Raw genomic sequence first — 16,412 nt, 5'->3', positions numbered from 1 at the left:
TACAATGTGATTTTCTGGCTTTTATTTTTAGATTCTGTATCTCACAGTTGAAGTGTACGTACGATAAAAATTACACACCTCTCCATTCTTTGTAGGTGGGAAAACTTGCAAAATCGGCAGTGTATTAAATATTTATCTTCCCCACTGTATACTTATTTCTGCAAGCTACATTTTGCGAATGCATGATAATGTAGGTGGCCGACACCACTAGAGGGACCAGCTAGATGACTTTTCACAACAGCAAAGTGAATAAGATTTCTGAAATCATGCACATGCTGCTTATATTTTTCCTTGCAGATTTGACCCTTCAGATTAAGTTTCCACAATATTATTTGATGCTATATATTTTCACTGCCCCAGAAATGCAGAGTTGTACAGTTCCAGCAAAGTGGATGGGATTTATAGAAATCTCGTGCCCACTGTGCTTTTTAACCTGCATAAACTGACCTACAGTGTGTGTTTCAAATCTACAACATGTCAATTTCTCTTGCATGTGCGCTGAGTTTTATGTGCAGATTTTCCCCATAGAATTGCATTAGATGAGGAAAATCTGCAGGTAAAAAAATGTACATTAGTGCATTTCAGCTGCGCACAGATACTTTTTGTGTGTAAATCTGCAGCATGGCAATTCTTTCAGCGCCTCGGCAGCGTTTTTCACCCATTCAAATGAATGGGAAAAATTGCAACTAAAAATGCATGCAGAAAAGGCATAAAAAAGCACATATTTTAACACCTTCACAACATATGACATATATTTACATCATATGCTGTGTCCCTGACTTTGATGCGGGCTCTGACACTGAGCCCGCATCTTTACCCGCACATGACAGCTGATTTACTCAGCTGTCATGTGCCTTTAACAGCCGCGAGTGGATCGGTGCTCTGCCCATGGCTGTCAACCAGTCAACCTCTGACAGCGGCATTTAACAGGCACGTCATTAATCCCGCCCATCAGCGCCCCTGTCACGTGATCGTGGGGCACCGATGGGTTGTCATCACAGCTGGGGGTCTGCAGAAGACCCATGTGTCTGTCATTATGACCCTCCTGTGAATGCCGGCTTGTGGCCGGCGTTCATAGGAGATCATGATTTTTGCTATACATAGCAGAGCTGAAGCCCTGCTATGTATAACACAAGCGACAGAACTATCACAGCTTGAAGCCCCCTAAGGGGACTAAAAAAAAGTTTTATATAGAAAAACTTAGACAAAAGTTCAAATTACTCCCCTTTTGCCCCATTGAAGATAAAAACAATAAAAAACAACAACACATATTTGGCATCGCTGCATTCAGAAATGTCCGATCTGTCAAAATCGAAAATAAATCAGATCGGTAAAAGGTTTAACGAGAAAAAAAACAATCAAAAGGCCAGAATTACGTGGGTTTTTTTGGTCACCGCAACATTGCAATAAATTGAAATAACAGGCGATCAAAACATCGTATCTACCCCAAAATAAAAACTTTAACTCAGGGCGTAAAAACGATATGATAAAATCAATGGTGTCATTCAAAAGTACAACTCGTCCCGCAAAAAAACAAGCCCTCACATGGCCATACTGATGGAAAAATAAAAAAAAGTTATGGCTCTGGGAGGAAAAAATAAAATAAAAAAAAAAAAAAGGAAAATGGCCCGGGGGTGAAGGGGTTAAGCAGCGTTTTTTCCTGCCGACACTCTTGTTTGTGCAGCAGAAAAATCTCCTGTGAATACTGAACAGTGCACATAGCCTATGGCAGGATGGCTGTCTCCGTAACAGAAGACATTTCACACTGATCCTCAGCTTCCTGACTTGCAGAACAAGAGGTCACATTGCTGACACATATCAGAGCGCTACCAGAGTATACTGCGAGAACACACAACCTTCCAGCGTGGGGGCAGCTGTAGTAAATGGCACGATCATGAGAACACGCACCTTCCTTACGGGCGTATGAGGCGTAGAACTCCCTTCTTCGCTTCATCTCACCTGTGGAGGAGACAATAAATGACCTTGAGATTTAGCGCAGCAGCACATCACTACTATCAGTGCAAGGCAGCTCCTATAAAGCTGTGCTTATATTCCAGATTTAATCTTCTTCTTGTCAAAATTTGGAGCAGATCCCATAGGATCTTGTCCTCCTGAAGGAAAAGAGTTCCCTACTTCTATCTGATTGGATCCTGCACAGGCTGAAAATGTTATGTTCACTCATTAAAGTATATGGACACCTTGGGGGAAATTTTTTTAAATTTAATAAGTATCTATTTTTAGATAAAAAGCATTTTTTGCAACAGGGATGTACTAAAATGTGTGACTGTTTGGCTTCTACAGCCTCTATTTATCACAGTACAGACCATAGAAAGAGTTAACAGTCTAATACCTCAGTGAGCTCATCTCTTCAACAAACTTTTCTTTTACTCACCCTTTCAAGGTCCAGTGATGAGTCTCAAAAGCAGCGGTTGTTATGGTCTGCAACCCTGACATTATGTTGACAGCACTGCAGAAAGTAGCTAAGCTCAGCGCCTCTGCCAGAGTTGATGGCACAAGACGCTCAGAGCCGCTGAGCTCACTGACTGGCTGCAGCAATGTAGATGTGACATCAGCACTGCAGACAATAGCAGCCCCCGGAGTTGCAGTGGAGACTCAGCGCTGGACCTGGGGAGGGTGAGTAAAGAACCATTTATTTTTTTGCACAACAAGCTGTAGCCGGGGGACAGTGGTTTTCCGAAACTGAAAATCCCTTTAATGACGAGTTGACAGCAGATTCGCTGCTAACTCATTCTGCAGTCCTGTATGTACTGTGATACAGAGAGGCTGTAGAAGTCAAGAAAGAAGAAACCCTACTGCAAATATACTTTCTAGCCAAATACGTACATTGGAGTAAAAACTGTGTCCTTAAAGATAGCTTACAGATTTCTGGCAATTTCTAAAATATATGTAAATTGAGCTGACGTCTGGAAAAAATTTGATAAGGAAATATTTCTCCGCTTTAATTCTTGTTTCCCCAGCTACTGAGATAACACGCGCGTCCTGCCAGCCATCTGTGCTTATTATTGGTGGCATTAAGAAAGGGATATCTTTCATTCAACAGCTATCTGTGATTATGACCAGATATATTAACACTTTCCTCTGCACTCATCCACCATTACCACGACCCTGCAATACCTTTTATTGGGCTATATGGGGAGTATGTCATTTTTTGTCCTTTTAATGTGCCAGGCAAACTTCTAGTGGGTTCACAGGGGCAGTCTGAACCGCTGTGCCATCACTACCTGATCGGGGGGCTCAGAGCTCTGTCTTGGCGCAGGTGCGTTACCCTATTCGTACTCACATGTGATTCTGTCATAGCTCCTCATCTATATTGATGAACTCCCTATTACCAACTGGAAATCAATAAGAAATAGAACAGGGCTGGATCAATGCGGACCATATTGATGGTTTCCAGAAATGATCTTTAGGGACTATGGCACAATTAGTGTGGTAATGTAAGGGAAATGTCAGGAATTCCCATCACATGCAATGGTCTGTCTGATAGTAGCTGAGAAGTAAAGGAGTGAAACTCTTCCATGAACCAGGGTGGACATATCATTGGTGCAACCTGTGCAGCCACACAAGGGCCCTAGAGAAAAGGGGGCCACATTTACCTCCACAGCAGCTTCTGTCAGCCACATAAAGGAGCAGGATGGAAGGTGTATATAAATGAATGGCCCTGCCGTGAAGCACTGAGCGCCTGTGCTTGGTTTGATCAGTCATTCTGTGCTAACAGAGGCCCTTTAAGTGGAAGCTGAGGCTGGCCATGCCAGAGTGAATCAGACAATGGGGTTTTAACTTCTTGCTCTGGTTGGTCTGTGAAGGTCGTCCTGGCAGCAAAGCCATTAATTATAATAATTGGAAAATTGGTCTCCACTATGATCTCAGCTTTACATCTAAAAATGACTGAAAAATATTCAATATAAAGATCAACTTTTCCAGCCATATTTGCCTTTAGTAGGATCTGATAGATTCTTTTTGTGGCACAAATGGGCTTAACAGGTGCCTTAAAATGGTCAAAATCATCAATCCCCATTCTCTAATGTGTGGCCAGTATAAGGGCTGGCTGGGCTGTAGGTCTTCATACAATGTTTATTAATGGCTGTATGACAACAGTCTGAGACTGGGCAAGGTTAGAGCTATGGATTATTGCCAGTGTGGCTTTCCCACGTGAATAGAAAGATTGATGATTATATCTAGTCTGTGGCACTGGTGTCCATTTCCCTTTGGCCACATTCCCATGATCAGTATTTGGTCAGTATTTTTTCTCAGGAGTAGGAGCCAAAACCAGGAGTGGGTGATAAATGCAGAATTGGTGACTTGTTTCTATTATATCTTTTCTCGGATTCCCACTCCTGAGAAAAAATACTGACCGAATACTGATAGTGGGGCCGTGGCCTTTGAGTGATACTGGATGTTGCAGATGCCAGAGGGAAGGAAACCTAGACTATAAGCCCCAACCCACACATAATGTGCTCTCACCTCTGAAGAGTCCTGGCACCAACTTATATACAATGTCTTGTAGTGTTTTATCCGACCTAGACAAGAACAGAATGTAAAGACATGCACAATCCATACTAACACAGCGTGCACCATATTGTACAGAAAATTATTTAATAGGTTCAACAACTGTAAGTCCTCAGAGGATAATTAGTCATTTTACAGGAGGTGGGGGGGTAAATGTAGCTTTTGGGTTCCAACATGGTGATCGTTACTGCAAAGCAAATGTCGCATCCTAAGATTTCCTACAAGGTACAGTAACACTAGAATAATGAATATATCATGGTAGGCAAACATCCTGGATAAGGATGAAGAACCCTACAGGAGCTGTGATGGTGGTCACGTCATAGTCACACATATCCTAATAGATGGAAGTCCACAAGAGGAATCATCTATGTCTCGGCTGACAGTAGCCCTGTGGCTTATGGCTATACAGGGGCTACGCCTGATCCCTACACTGACTTTAATAGGATCTGGCAGGGCTCTGATACTTCTGATGACAAGAACAGGAAGGCAGAGTAGAATATGCTTGCCATCAAAAGTTCCATCAGCCAGTAACGCCCAGCATTAAACATGGCAGCCCTCAGCTGTGACTCCAGCGATACCAACCTGATGCTCAGAAGTGGGCGTCCTTTGTGCACCTGAGAGTCACACATGGGGCAGAATTTGTGGGCTTCTAAGTAGCGCAGGATGCACGTCTTACAGACTGTGGGAGGACAAGAAAAGATGAGACATTAGCGTGGTGGCATCACAGTGTGCAGACATAATGGGACAAGAGCACCAGTCAATGCCAACAGACCCCATACCAAGGAGGGTGCAGTAAAGCGTTACTACCATTGCTAGCATTTTCGGAAATAAAGAAATCACACTGCATCTATTATTGAACTGACAACCAGATGTAACGCGACTACGGCACGGCACCAAGCACCACACATGCCCATTACCACCCTACCGTAATAGTGAGGTTTTACTACTCACAGGAATGCAGGCACTCCACAATGGTGGCAGCATCGATGAAGTACCCTCCACACAGTGCACACATAAGGTGCGGGTTCAGCTCTGTCATTTTGATCCGCATGGTCCGATGCATTGTGCAGCAGGGGGAAGGGGTGTGGGGAGGGGGACTCTGCACAGACAGAAGAATATGGAATTTATTAAGCATATGCAAACCTAAACAGCAAGCAGTAACAAAAGGGTTAACAGCGGTAAGCCCTATGTAAATAAATACCATCATCCGAAGTGAGCGTAGACGTTGCCTGTGTTATCACTAGGCCTCTTCTTTTAGAAATGGCTGAAAACACTGCCCCCTGGAGGATGTAGGGGAAGTGCAGGCCAATGTATTGAAGAGGGAGGATAGGCAGGAGCCAGGTACGATTTCTGGCCCTATCAGGAGATATAAATTTCTGCTGCTCAGATGTGAATCATTATGTGACAAAGAGCATCTGCCATTATTAATCTGACACCTAAGGTGCTGGCTGACCTGTGGGCAGGCTGCTATTTTACCCACTGGCAGTCTCAGTTATGCATCTCTCAATGGCCACATTCACACGTACAGTATGTGGTCAGTATTTCACATCAGTATTTGTAACCCAAAAACAGTGGGTGAAAAATGCAGAAGTGGTGACATGTTTCTATTAGGGTGTGTGCCCACGATGTCGATTTAATGCATTTCCGCGAAAACGCATTAAAATCGCTTGTTAAGATGTCTGCCATGTTCCCCAATGATAATCCCATGTGCTGTGCACATGCTGCGGAAATTTCCGCTGCGGATTATCATTGAGGAAAAATCCGCAGCACAACCATTTCTTGTCCGTAATCGCGGCAAAATCGCCGCCATTGACTTGCATTGAATCGCATAACATCCGCATGTATACATATATACATGCGGATGTTATGCGGTTCAATGCACGGATGGTACCCGGGTCTGGAGAAGAGGAAACTCTCTTCCAGACCCGGGTACCATTAGTAAAAAAAAGAATTAAAACGTAAACAGGTTTTGTTTTTTAGCATTTTTAGTAGCCTATTTATAATGGCGTTTTCCGGACATTTTAACCATTTTTAAGCAAAAATGCTGACAAAACGCTCAAAAAAAATGCTCAGCCATCTTTTGAACCTTTCTATTGAATTCTACTGTAAAGTATTGAGCATCTTCCTAGCAAAAAAAAATGACTAAAGAATGTACATGTGATTACTTTTAAATGCTTGGCGTCTTTACAAGCCTGAAGAATCCGACATGTCCCCAAAATCTATTAACTCGCAGATATAGGGTTAATCTGCAGGTTAACAGCATTACAATGCGGCCCGGCCACTTTACTTAAAGTGCAGCTACTGAGAGGAAATTAACTTTATTCCTCCCAGAAGCCGTCGGCTTTCAGTCATACAGGCGTTTCGGCGCGGCTTCAGTCACCCCTGACAGCCCCGGGACTTTGATTGACAGCCGACTCTGCACAGATGCATTGCACAGCCAGCTGTCAATCAATGTGCTGGAGTGAGCGCTACATCTGCCAATCACAGTATAGTGAGTGGTGCTGTGAGCAATGACTGAAGCACCACCCCTATGACTGAAAGCCGGAAACTCCTGGGAGGAATAAAGTTCAATTTTTTCCCGCTAGCCACTTTCTGTAAGGCAACAAGACAACATTGTAACGGCATTTAAGTGGTGGTCCAGGTGACAAAGGCTATTTTATTTTTATTTACTATGGGCCTAAAAATGAACAGGCAGGTAGTTGCAACTACCTGCATGTTCTACCCAGCACCGACACAGAGCGATCATTGACTGCTCCTGCCGGCGATTCTCCTGCTTCATGTCAACAGAGAAGCTCTTCCTCTTGCACTCTGCTCTGTTGACAGAGCGTGACTGCCGACATCATGCTGATTGACAACCGGCTCACCACATTTATGCAGCAGGTACCTGGCTGTCAATCAGCATGACGTCGGCAGTGAAGCATCATCAATAGAGCAGAACACAAGAGAAACCACTGCTTTGTCAACAGGACATCAGCAGAAACCGCAGAATCGACAGCAGGAGCAGTCTGTGACCGCTCAGAGCCAGCAGAGATCGGCAGCGGGCAGAATACGCCGGTAGTTACCAACTACCAGTTACCAACTACCTGCCTGTTAGTTTTTAGGCCCGTAGTGAAATTTTTTTAATAGTCCTGGATAACCCCTTTAACTTGCAGATTGACCCTACATCTGCAGGTAAATAGAATTTGGGGACATGACAGGTTCCCTTTACAAAACGTTGATAAGCCTGAACATTTGGATAACAAGTCTTTTCCTGTATATATTAAAAGGATCATTCTTTGGATCGTTTTGTTAGCGCTCAACAAACGGTGGAAAAGGAAGCAGTATGAACATACCCTAAAGATCCAATCCATATAACAGGCCAGTAAACCTAAAGTCTGCATCTTAGGCCACGGCCCCTCTATCAGTATTGGGTCAGTATTTTTTCTCAGGAGTGGGTGATAAATGCAGAATTGGTGACTTGTTTCTATTATACCTTTTCTCTGATTGTTCCTCACCTGGTTTTGGCTCCCACTCCTGAGGAAAAATACTGACCGAATACTGACCAAATACTGATAGTGGGGCCGTGGCCTTAAAGAAGTACTTGCTTGGCGAACACATAGGCCACCATTCACATGTTGTATGCATTGCATATATACACCGCATTGTTATACGTCAGGCAGTAATCCTGCCATATACCTGTGAAGGACGGATCTAGCACCATTGACTGGTTCTGATCCATTTCTTACAACAGTTATAGAACTTTAAGCTCAGTGCCCCTTCAAAACTGATAAACCATTCTTGCCAGAACCCCTTAGGCCTTGTTCGCACAATGTGTTTGCAAAACGTTTTTTTGCCACACTTTCCAAAACACTTAACAGAAAACACTACAAAATTTCTGCATTTTACTAACAACGGCGATGGGAAAAAAAATGCATTGTGTGAACACAGCCAATTATATTGTACTGAAACTATTCTCCTATAATCGCACCCCTGTTACTAAGCAAAGAGCAGAGGAAATAATAACCAGTGCAGTAGTTAGTGGTTGATGCCACAATTGGGTTAGTGGTATTATGTGGGATTTCCTCCCAGGAACCCTACAGAAACAGAGCGCTCGGCTGAGTAATGATAATAGTTGTAGGGTCTTACCGCCGACCACCTCCTCATAGTCATGCATCGGTGACTATATACCTACAGGCAGAAAACGTACAGTGCCAAGGAGAGCACCCAGCTGTCTGCTGACCACAAATCACTTGTACCTGATCCTTTACAACATTTTCTCCTGCATTAGTGGAATTCTGGTATTATACCTGAACCAGGAAGCCCAGGATGAACAAGTATTCCACATATGGGGAGAACAGTAATTACGTACTGTTTGCAGCATTCATTGCAGCCATAAATGTAAAGGAATTAGTTCTAGGAAATATAACTGCTAATATGAGTGATGGCACCACAAGAACAGAACCTGCCTACTGCTATATATGTGGTCTCTAACACCAGATCACATAAACAGGAAAACTCTGCTGCCGGATCATCAGCTGCTCCAACAACCAGACAGCTACACACTCACACATATATATTATGTATATATTTAACTCCAATGATAACTTTTAAAAAGGGGGTTCTTGGTTTTCGCTAATCCCCTCTTTTTAAGAGGGTCCCCCAGGGATTAGATGTAATCGTAAGGAAAACTTGGCAGCAAGTGCGCCACCACAGGAGAAACGAAGAATTACGCAGTGGGTTTCTACAGAGCAAGAGACAAGCTTTATAACTGTTTTATCCCCATCCATTGGAAAAGGGATAACTTACTGATCACTGGGGGTCTGGGTGATCAGGAGATAAAGGCCCTGGAACACCGAAACCTTGGGAAGTGGGCATGCTTGACCTTCGCTCCCTTCACTGTCTATGGGACTGCAGGAATTAGCAGTATACAGCGCTTGGCCAAAAGATAAGGATCTTGAATTGTTACGTCCCCTAATAAAGGGGTATTCCCATTTTAGATGCTTATGGTATATCCCTGCACTGGGACGAGCACCTTCCCGACCCTCATCTCCCATCTGTTGCAAATAGGGAAGTGGCCGCACATCATCACTCACTTCTAGGGAAACACCTGTAGAGGTGAAAAGTGAGAGCCACCATTGCCGAGAAATCCTGTGGGTATGGCAGGAATGTCTATGATCAGAATAGCCCTTTAAGGCTTCATTCAGACATCAGTGTTTCATGATTTTCACAGATAATGTACTCATTATAGCCTATGGGGCTGTTCACATGTCTATGTTTTTTGTAGACCCTGTGTCCCTGCAAAAATCTCAGACATGTCCATTTATTCCCAGCATCACAGATGAAAATGACCCATACAAGTCTATGGGTTCATGAAAAACACAGACAGCATCAATGTGCACTGTAATGTATGGGAGATTTGACATTTATTTATGCATAAGTGAAAATCAATGATGAAAAACTGATGGTAAAAACTGAGCAAACACGGTTGAAACTAGGATCCAAATCACTGAGGACACTTGTACCATTATTTTTCCATACGTAAATAACACAGACATCTGAATGAAGCCTTGCAAAGAATTAAGTAATTAATTGTCCGATTCATAATTCGAGGCTTTTTTTTTTACCCAAAATTTTGCGACCTTTTGAAAACTTACAATGGTTGAATCTGCCAAAAACATTTAGAAACCCCAAACCCTGCCAACAGTGACAAACATTAAGAAGACATATAAAATAGGGATTTAAGAAGGCACAAATGAAAAAAACAGGTGAAAAACACCCAAAAAAGGTACAGAAAAAAAAGAAAAAGTCGCAAATGCGATAATGAATGAGGCCCAGTGTCGATGAAAATGAGTTTTCTAAACCAGAGGCGTGCTAAGGACATATTGAGGTGTCCACTCCCAATCCAGTATCTATTTTTCCATATTTCATATTATTAGGATTTCCAGATCAAAGTGCAGGATTAAAACGAAATCTTATGTTTGGAGAACTACAATACATATGGGCGTTCGGGTACAGCCTTAGTAATCAACTTGCAATCAGTTAATCAAGTGATCAATTAGGGAAATGCACCTTTCTCCCATTCTCATACTACAGCTCCCCTAGGTGTTGTCACCCAGCTTTCCCAGAGTCCTGATCAGCAAATCTGCCTAGATGCACCGCGGTGTAACTCCGGGACATTATCATTACTTAGGGCCTTTCAGTAGTGTAGGCCGGAGGAGTGACAACCCTTGTGGGAGTAGCAGGTACAGGTTGTCACCCAGCTTTCCCATGAGCAGAGACAAGTAGGATGATACAGATGTAGTCCTCAATTGTCCACTTCGCAGGGACTTCAATACAGTCGGGTCGAGCAGCGCTCACGCGTGAAAAGGTCATCGCTTGATAAGGATGTTCTCCACTCAAAAACAGAAGTCCTTGAATCGTCCTCTTCTGTCAGTCTGTTCTTCATTACATCCGATCCTGGGAAAGCTGGGTGAAGCCTTCTACAATTCCAGCTTTCTCACAGTAGATATGCCATTCAGTGGTCTGGTAAAGCTGGGAGACACCGCCTGCTAGGGAAGCCACACTGGTTGTCACCGAGTAATAGATAGGTTGGTAAATGTTCTGATAGAATTGGCCGATTCTTGGATTTAGGTTTTCATATTTTTTGGCTAAAGTTTGGAATGACCGTAAAGGATTACTGAAATGGGGGGGGGTACGCTGTCACCGCAGCTCCTTGGTGACAGACAGTAGTTATTACAGGCTGATTCCCCCTTTACGTATAATACATGAGATGAAGGAAGAAAAGCCATCTATAGCCGGGGACCCCCAAAACACCACAGGAGGGGGGCGATCTATAGGCGGCCATATACGTACAGGTTTACAGCGCACAGGGGTGACATGACATGGACCACCAGAGATAAATCCTAATAATTCATCACTGTACCCGTCATGTATACATCAAAAGTTTGCCACCCAGACCAGGACATGGCGGCACGGCGCGCTTGGACATCATCCATACAGGTAAGTTCCTGGTGAAAATCGCCCGTGTCTAGCTACACGAGGAGGGGACGCGATCTCCCCAGGATTATATAGGGGGGCACACAGCACCATCCCCCACATCATAAATACAGACCTGGGGAGGGGGCAGGAAAAGCAGCACAAGACCCCATCTAATAGCAGCACATACGGGGCGCCCCAAACCCCAGCTGTGCCCCCACAAGGCGCACATCATGCAGGGTCCGCCCCCGGTGCCCTTACCTGATGATGCTGCTCTCTCTGTGGTCCGCCTGTCTCCAGGATTATTTCTCCAATGGCTCTCCCCTCCCCCTCCAGCCCCGTCTATGAGCGCTCTCCTCCCTGCCTGTCTCCCCCTCCCTTTGTCTCCCCTTCCTCCCTTCTTCTTCTTCTCTCCTCTCTTCTTTTTTTTACCTTCTCTCTCAAAATGGCTTTTTTTTTTTTTTGCAGACAAGGACAGACCCCGCCCCCACCCCCGGTCATGTGACCTCCTCCTCCTCCCTGGGGATCTGAGCAAAGGGGGAGGAGAAGGAATGGAAAACGGGAGCTGGGATGTGTGGTGAGGACAAAGAGCCAGACACTGCCAGACTGTGTGTCTAGTGCTGCCATGCAGTGCCCTGCCACCCTGGGAGACCCTGTGCCAGAGCAGCAACAGGGGGCACTCACTTTACACTACCCCTATCTTTAGATCTGCAGACCACCTAGTGCACTGATGGGCTGGGGGCTGCAGCAGACACTGCCCCCCATTCATCATCCCCTGCGGGTTTTTTTTTCTTTTAAGTTACTTTTTTTTTTGTATTTTTTTTTTTTACCTTTTTTCCTTTTATTAAAAGATAAAAGTTGCATGATCCTTCAGCTGTGCAGAATTAAAATTAGAATTAGGACTTTACTAATTGCGCAAAAATTGTGACATTTTGAAAAAGCGCAAATGATGAATTAGGATAAAACATCTGGATAAAAAAAAACATCCATAATGCTGAATTAAAAAAATGCAAATTAAAGAATGAATAAGGTGGGTGCTGCACGGCGACCCAGCAACAACTGCCGTCACATGCCGCAGGTCGTAGTACTATAGAAAGGACAGGGCCAAATTGCAACACCTATACTACCGCCACAAGGCGCAAAAATCCAACCTATAATCGCTGCAGCTTTTCTCCTCAGCAAGGTGATGAGATTTAGGGACGATTAATAGGCCCCGAGGAGGTATAAGGGGGTCCTTGTGACCCTTATTACCAGGAGGCTGCGGCACTGGGGCTTAATGGTGGCAATGTCTATGTGATTTAGGTCACTAAGATGGTACTAAGGCTGACGCCAAAGAGGCAAGTAGGTCATAGCTCAAGGACTATGACTTTGTAATTGGGTCAGACTTCCATCTTCGTTGTGTTAAAAAAGCCTTTTAATAAAAATATCACAAGCCGCACTGTGGCTTAATGAATGTGTAAGGGCTTGTTCACATGATGCGTTTTCCCACGTTTTTTCCCAAGTTTTTGCCACAGAAAAAACGCAGCATTTAACAATACCAGCGAAAGGAATGGATTTCTGAAATCTCAAGCCAACTGCTTATTCAGATTTGAAGCAGTTTCCTATCTGCGTCATGTCAATTCTTGCAGCATTTTTCATCCAATCAAATGCATGGGAAAAAAGCGCCTGAAATGCGGATGCAAAAATGTTTGTATTTTATGCAGCATTTTCTTGCTGCAGAGAAATTTGCAAATACTAAACCTGTGCTAATACTCCAAAGGTATGTTCACATGCGGCATTTTTGCGGCGTCTTTCCCAAGTTTTTTCCATGAAAAACGCAGTATTATACTGTTCCAGCAAAGTGAATGAAACGTCTGAAATCTCAAGCACACGTGGCTTATTTTTTGCATTCAGATTTGAAGCAGTTTCATATCTGCAGCATGTCACTTCTTTCAGCTTTTTTGCAGCGTTTTTCACCCATTCAAATGAATGGGGAAAAAGAAAGCGGCATAAATGTGCGTATTTTACACTGCATTTTTCTTGCCAGCACTAAACGTGTGCACATAGCCTTAGGTGTAATTATGTGAAAATGGTTTGATGGAAATACTGATAGTATGTGAACCCTCAAGGCTACGTTCCCACGATAAGTTTTTTTGAGTTTTTTTACACTGCGTATTTTAGAAAAAAATGCAAGTAACCTAATTTACTTAATAGGTGCAGAAAATCTGCAACATCAAAAACCCACCAAAAGCTCATCGTGGGAACGTAACCTTATTGTACTCCCCAGCAACATACCCGCTGTCTCAGGGTCATACTTGATTCAGATCTTTCCTTCTCTACCCAGATCCAATCATTCGCCCGCTCATCTCATTTCACCTCAAAAACATCTCTAGAATTTTACCTTTTCTTACCTTAGACTAAATACCCTTTATTATTTATCATTATTTTTATGCACTGTGCGATTTATCCATTTACTTACAGTTATTTGGGTATTTTGCTTGTTTTTGGTTTACCTTTGACTCTGCAGAAACTCTTACTGTTGCTCTTATTCATTCTTGTCTGGACTACTGCAAGTCTCTACTAATCGGTCTCCCTCTTACTAAACTCTCCCCTCTCCAATCCATCTTGAATGCAGCAGCCAGGATCATATTGCTTTCCAACCACTACACCAATCCCTCTACCCTGTGCCAGCCATTTCACTGGTTGCCGATCAGCTACAGAGTTCAATATAAACTCATCACCCTCACCCATAAAGCTTTCCACGCTTCAGCACGACCCTTCGTCTCTTCCCTCGTCTCAGTCTACCACCCTACCCGTGCCCTCCGTTCTGCTAATGACCTAAGATTAACATCCTCAATAATCCGAACCTCCCACTCCTGTCTTCAAGCATTCTCGCAAGCTGTGCCAATTCTTTGGAATGCATTACCCAGGACACTTCAATTAATCTCTAATACCCACAGTTTTAAGCAGGGCCTAAAAACCCATTACTTTAGATTGGCCTAAGGCCACACTACATTAATGGTTGACCATACAATACAAGAAATTATCATCCTCCTTTCATATCCCCCCTATTTCCTCGTAGATTGTAAGCATGAGAGCAGGGCCTGACTCCTCTTGGTATCTGTTAATTTATGGGATTATTGTTATTCTGTAAAGTCTGTTATTGTCTGTACAAGTACCCTCTAAAATGTAAAGTGCTGCGGCATATGTTGGCACTATAGAATTTTTTATTATTATTATTGTAATCCATAACGTTGGCCCTGCAATACGCAACAGAATTTCCATAAGAAATATCTGGAAGAAAAATCTGCTGCGTATATGACCAGTGTGCACATATCCTGAATGGGTGTTTTCTGACTAGTGTGCGAGGATTTCTCAGCTCCATACAGATGAATGTGACAGGTGCAGCTATGTCTGCAATAAATCTCCCTTGAGAATTCCCCTAAAGGTCCTGGCTGATATATATATAAAAAGGGCACAATGGTTGGCACTATGAGCTTGTGATGTGCGGCATTATATATATAGTCTTTTTTTTTTTTTTTTTTGCATTTTACAAATTACAAAAAGGGAAATGGGCCAATGCAAAAGTTTGGCCGCCCTTGTAGATCTGTGTGCTCAGATAACTTTGACCAAGGTTTCAGACTTTAATTAGCCTGTTAGGGTTATGACTTGTTCACTATCATTGTTAGGAAAGGCCAGTTAATGCAAATTACCCAGCGTTATAAAAATCCAACCTCCTCTAACCTTGTGCCAAAAAAGAGCAGCCATGGGTTCTTCTAAGCCGCTGCCTTGTACTCTGAAAATGAAAATGGTGGAGGCACACAAAGCAGGAGAAGACTATAAGAAGATAGCAAAGCGTTTTCAAGTTGCCCTTTCCTCAGTTCGCAATGTAGTTAAGAAATGGTAGTTAAAGGAACAGTGGATGTCAAGATAATGTCTGGAAGACCAAGCAAAATTTCAGTGACAGCTGCTCGTAGGATTGCTAGGGAGGCAAATCAGAACCCCTCGCTTGACTCCAAAAGACCTTCAGAAATATTTAGCAGACTCTGGAGTTGTGGTACATTGTTCTACTGTTTAGAGACACCTGCACAAATATGGCCTTCATGGAAGAGTCGTAAGAAGAAAACCTCTCCAGCATCCTCACCATAAAATTCAGCATCAGAAGTATGCAAAAGAACATCTAAACAAGCCTGATGCATTTTGGAAACAAGTCCTGTGGACCGATTAGGTTAACATAGAACTCATTGGCCACAATGATCAAAAGTATGTGGGGAGAAAAAAGGACACAGAATTTCAGGATAAGAACATCTTGCCAACCATTAAGCATGGGGGTGGATCAATCATGCTTTGGGGTTGTGTTGCAGCCAATGGCACGGGGAACATTTTACAGGTAGGTAGGTAAGAATGGATTCAATGAAATTTCAACAAATTCTTGATGCAAACATAACACCATCTGTAAAAAAGCTGAAGTTTAAAAGAGGATGGCTTCTACAAATAGATAATGATCATAAACACAAGTCAAAATCCACCATAAACTACCTCAAAAGGCGCAAGCTGAAGGTTTTACAATGGCCCTCAAAGTCCCCTGGTCTGAACATCATTGAAAATCTATGGCTAGACCTCAAAAGAGCTATGCATGCAAGACGACCCAGGAGTCTCACAGAACTGGAAGGATTCACTATAGCAGTAATTTTGACTAGGGGTGCCCAAACTTTTTTGTGCCATTATATATGGGGTGATGTCGAGGTATGCAAATAAATGAAGATTTGCAGAATTACACGCCATATTACAGAGGTATTGCTTCTATATTATAATATGGGACATGACGGAGACATCAGATGGTGGCACAATATAGATCCATCCATATATAATTAGCTTTAGTCTAAGGGCACATGCCTACTGCCATTATACAGATCAAGAATACGGCATCTGTAGGCTGATCTAACTCTGAG

At 43.2% G+C, this 16,412-nt stretch overlaps 1 protein-coding gene across 3 annotated transcripts in view; it reads right to left on the bottom strand.

Moving 5' to 3' along the window:
- PCGF2 (polycomb group ring finger 2) overlaps nt 1-16,412 on the bottom strand; it is a 33,617-nt gene that overhangs the window by 3,657 nt on the left and 13,548 nt on the right. Inside the window, exons 1-5 of one of the 3 annotated variants that reach the window (XM_073683463.1) lie at nt 11,743-11,964; nt 5,479-5,626; nt 5,110-5,206; nt 4,483-4,538; nt 1,909-1,959 (exon numbers count right to left, since the gene is read on the bottom strand). In XM_073683463.1, coding sequence (XP_073539564.1) covers nt 1,909-1,959; nt 4,483-4,538; nt 5,110-5,206; nt 5,479-5,590 — 316 coding nt within the window. In that variant the 5' untranslated portion in view covers nt 5,591-5,626; nt 11,743-11,964. Of the gene's footprint in view, nt 1-1,908; nt 1,960-4,482; nt 4,539-5,109; nt 5,207-5,478; nt 5,627-5,728; nt 5,750-11,742; nt 11,965-16,412 lie in introns of those variants that run through there. The other 2 variants (XM_073683462.1, XM_073683464.1) reach the window with 2 other exon arrangements.

This window comes from Phyllobates terribilis, unplaced genomic scaffold (assembly GCF_046119375.1).
Source record: "Phyllobates terribilis strain yellow unplaced genomic scaffold, ASM4611937v1 Scaffold_5__5_contigs__length_657084704, whole genome shotgun sequence".
Lineage (NCBI taxonomy): Eukaryota > Metazoa > Chordata > Amphibia > Anura > Dendrobatidae > Phyllobates > Phyllobates terribilis.
Note: the sequence above shows the minus strand (reverse complement) of the source record. Positions and strands in the feature narration are given on the sequence as shown.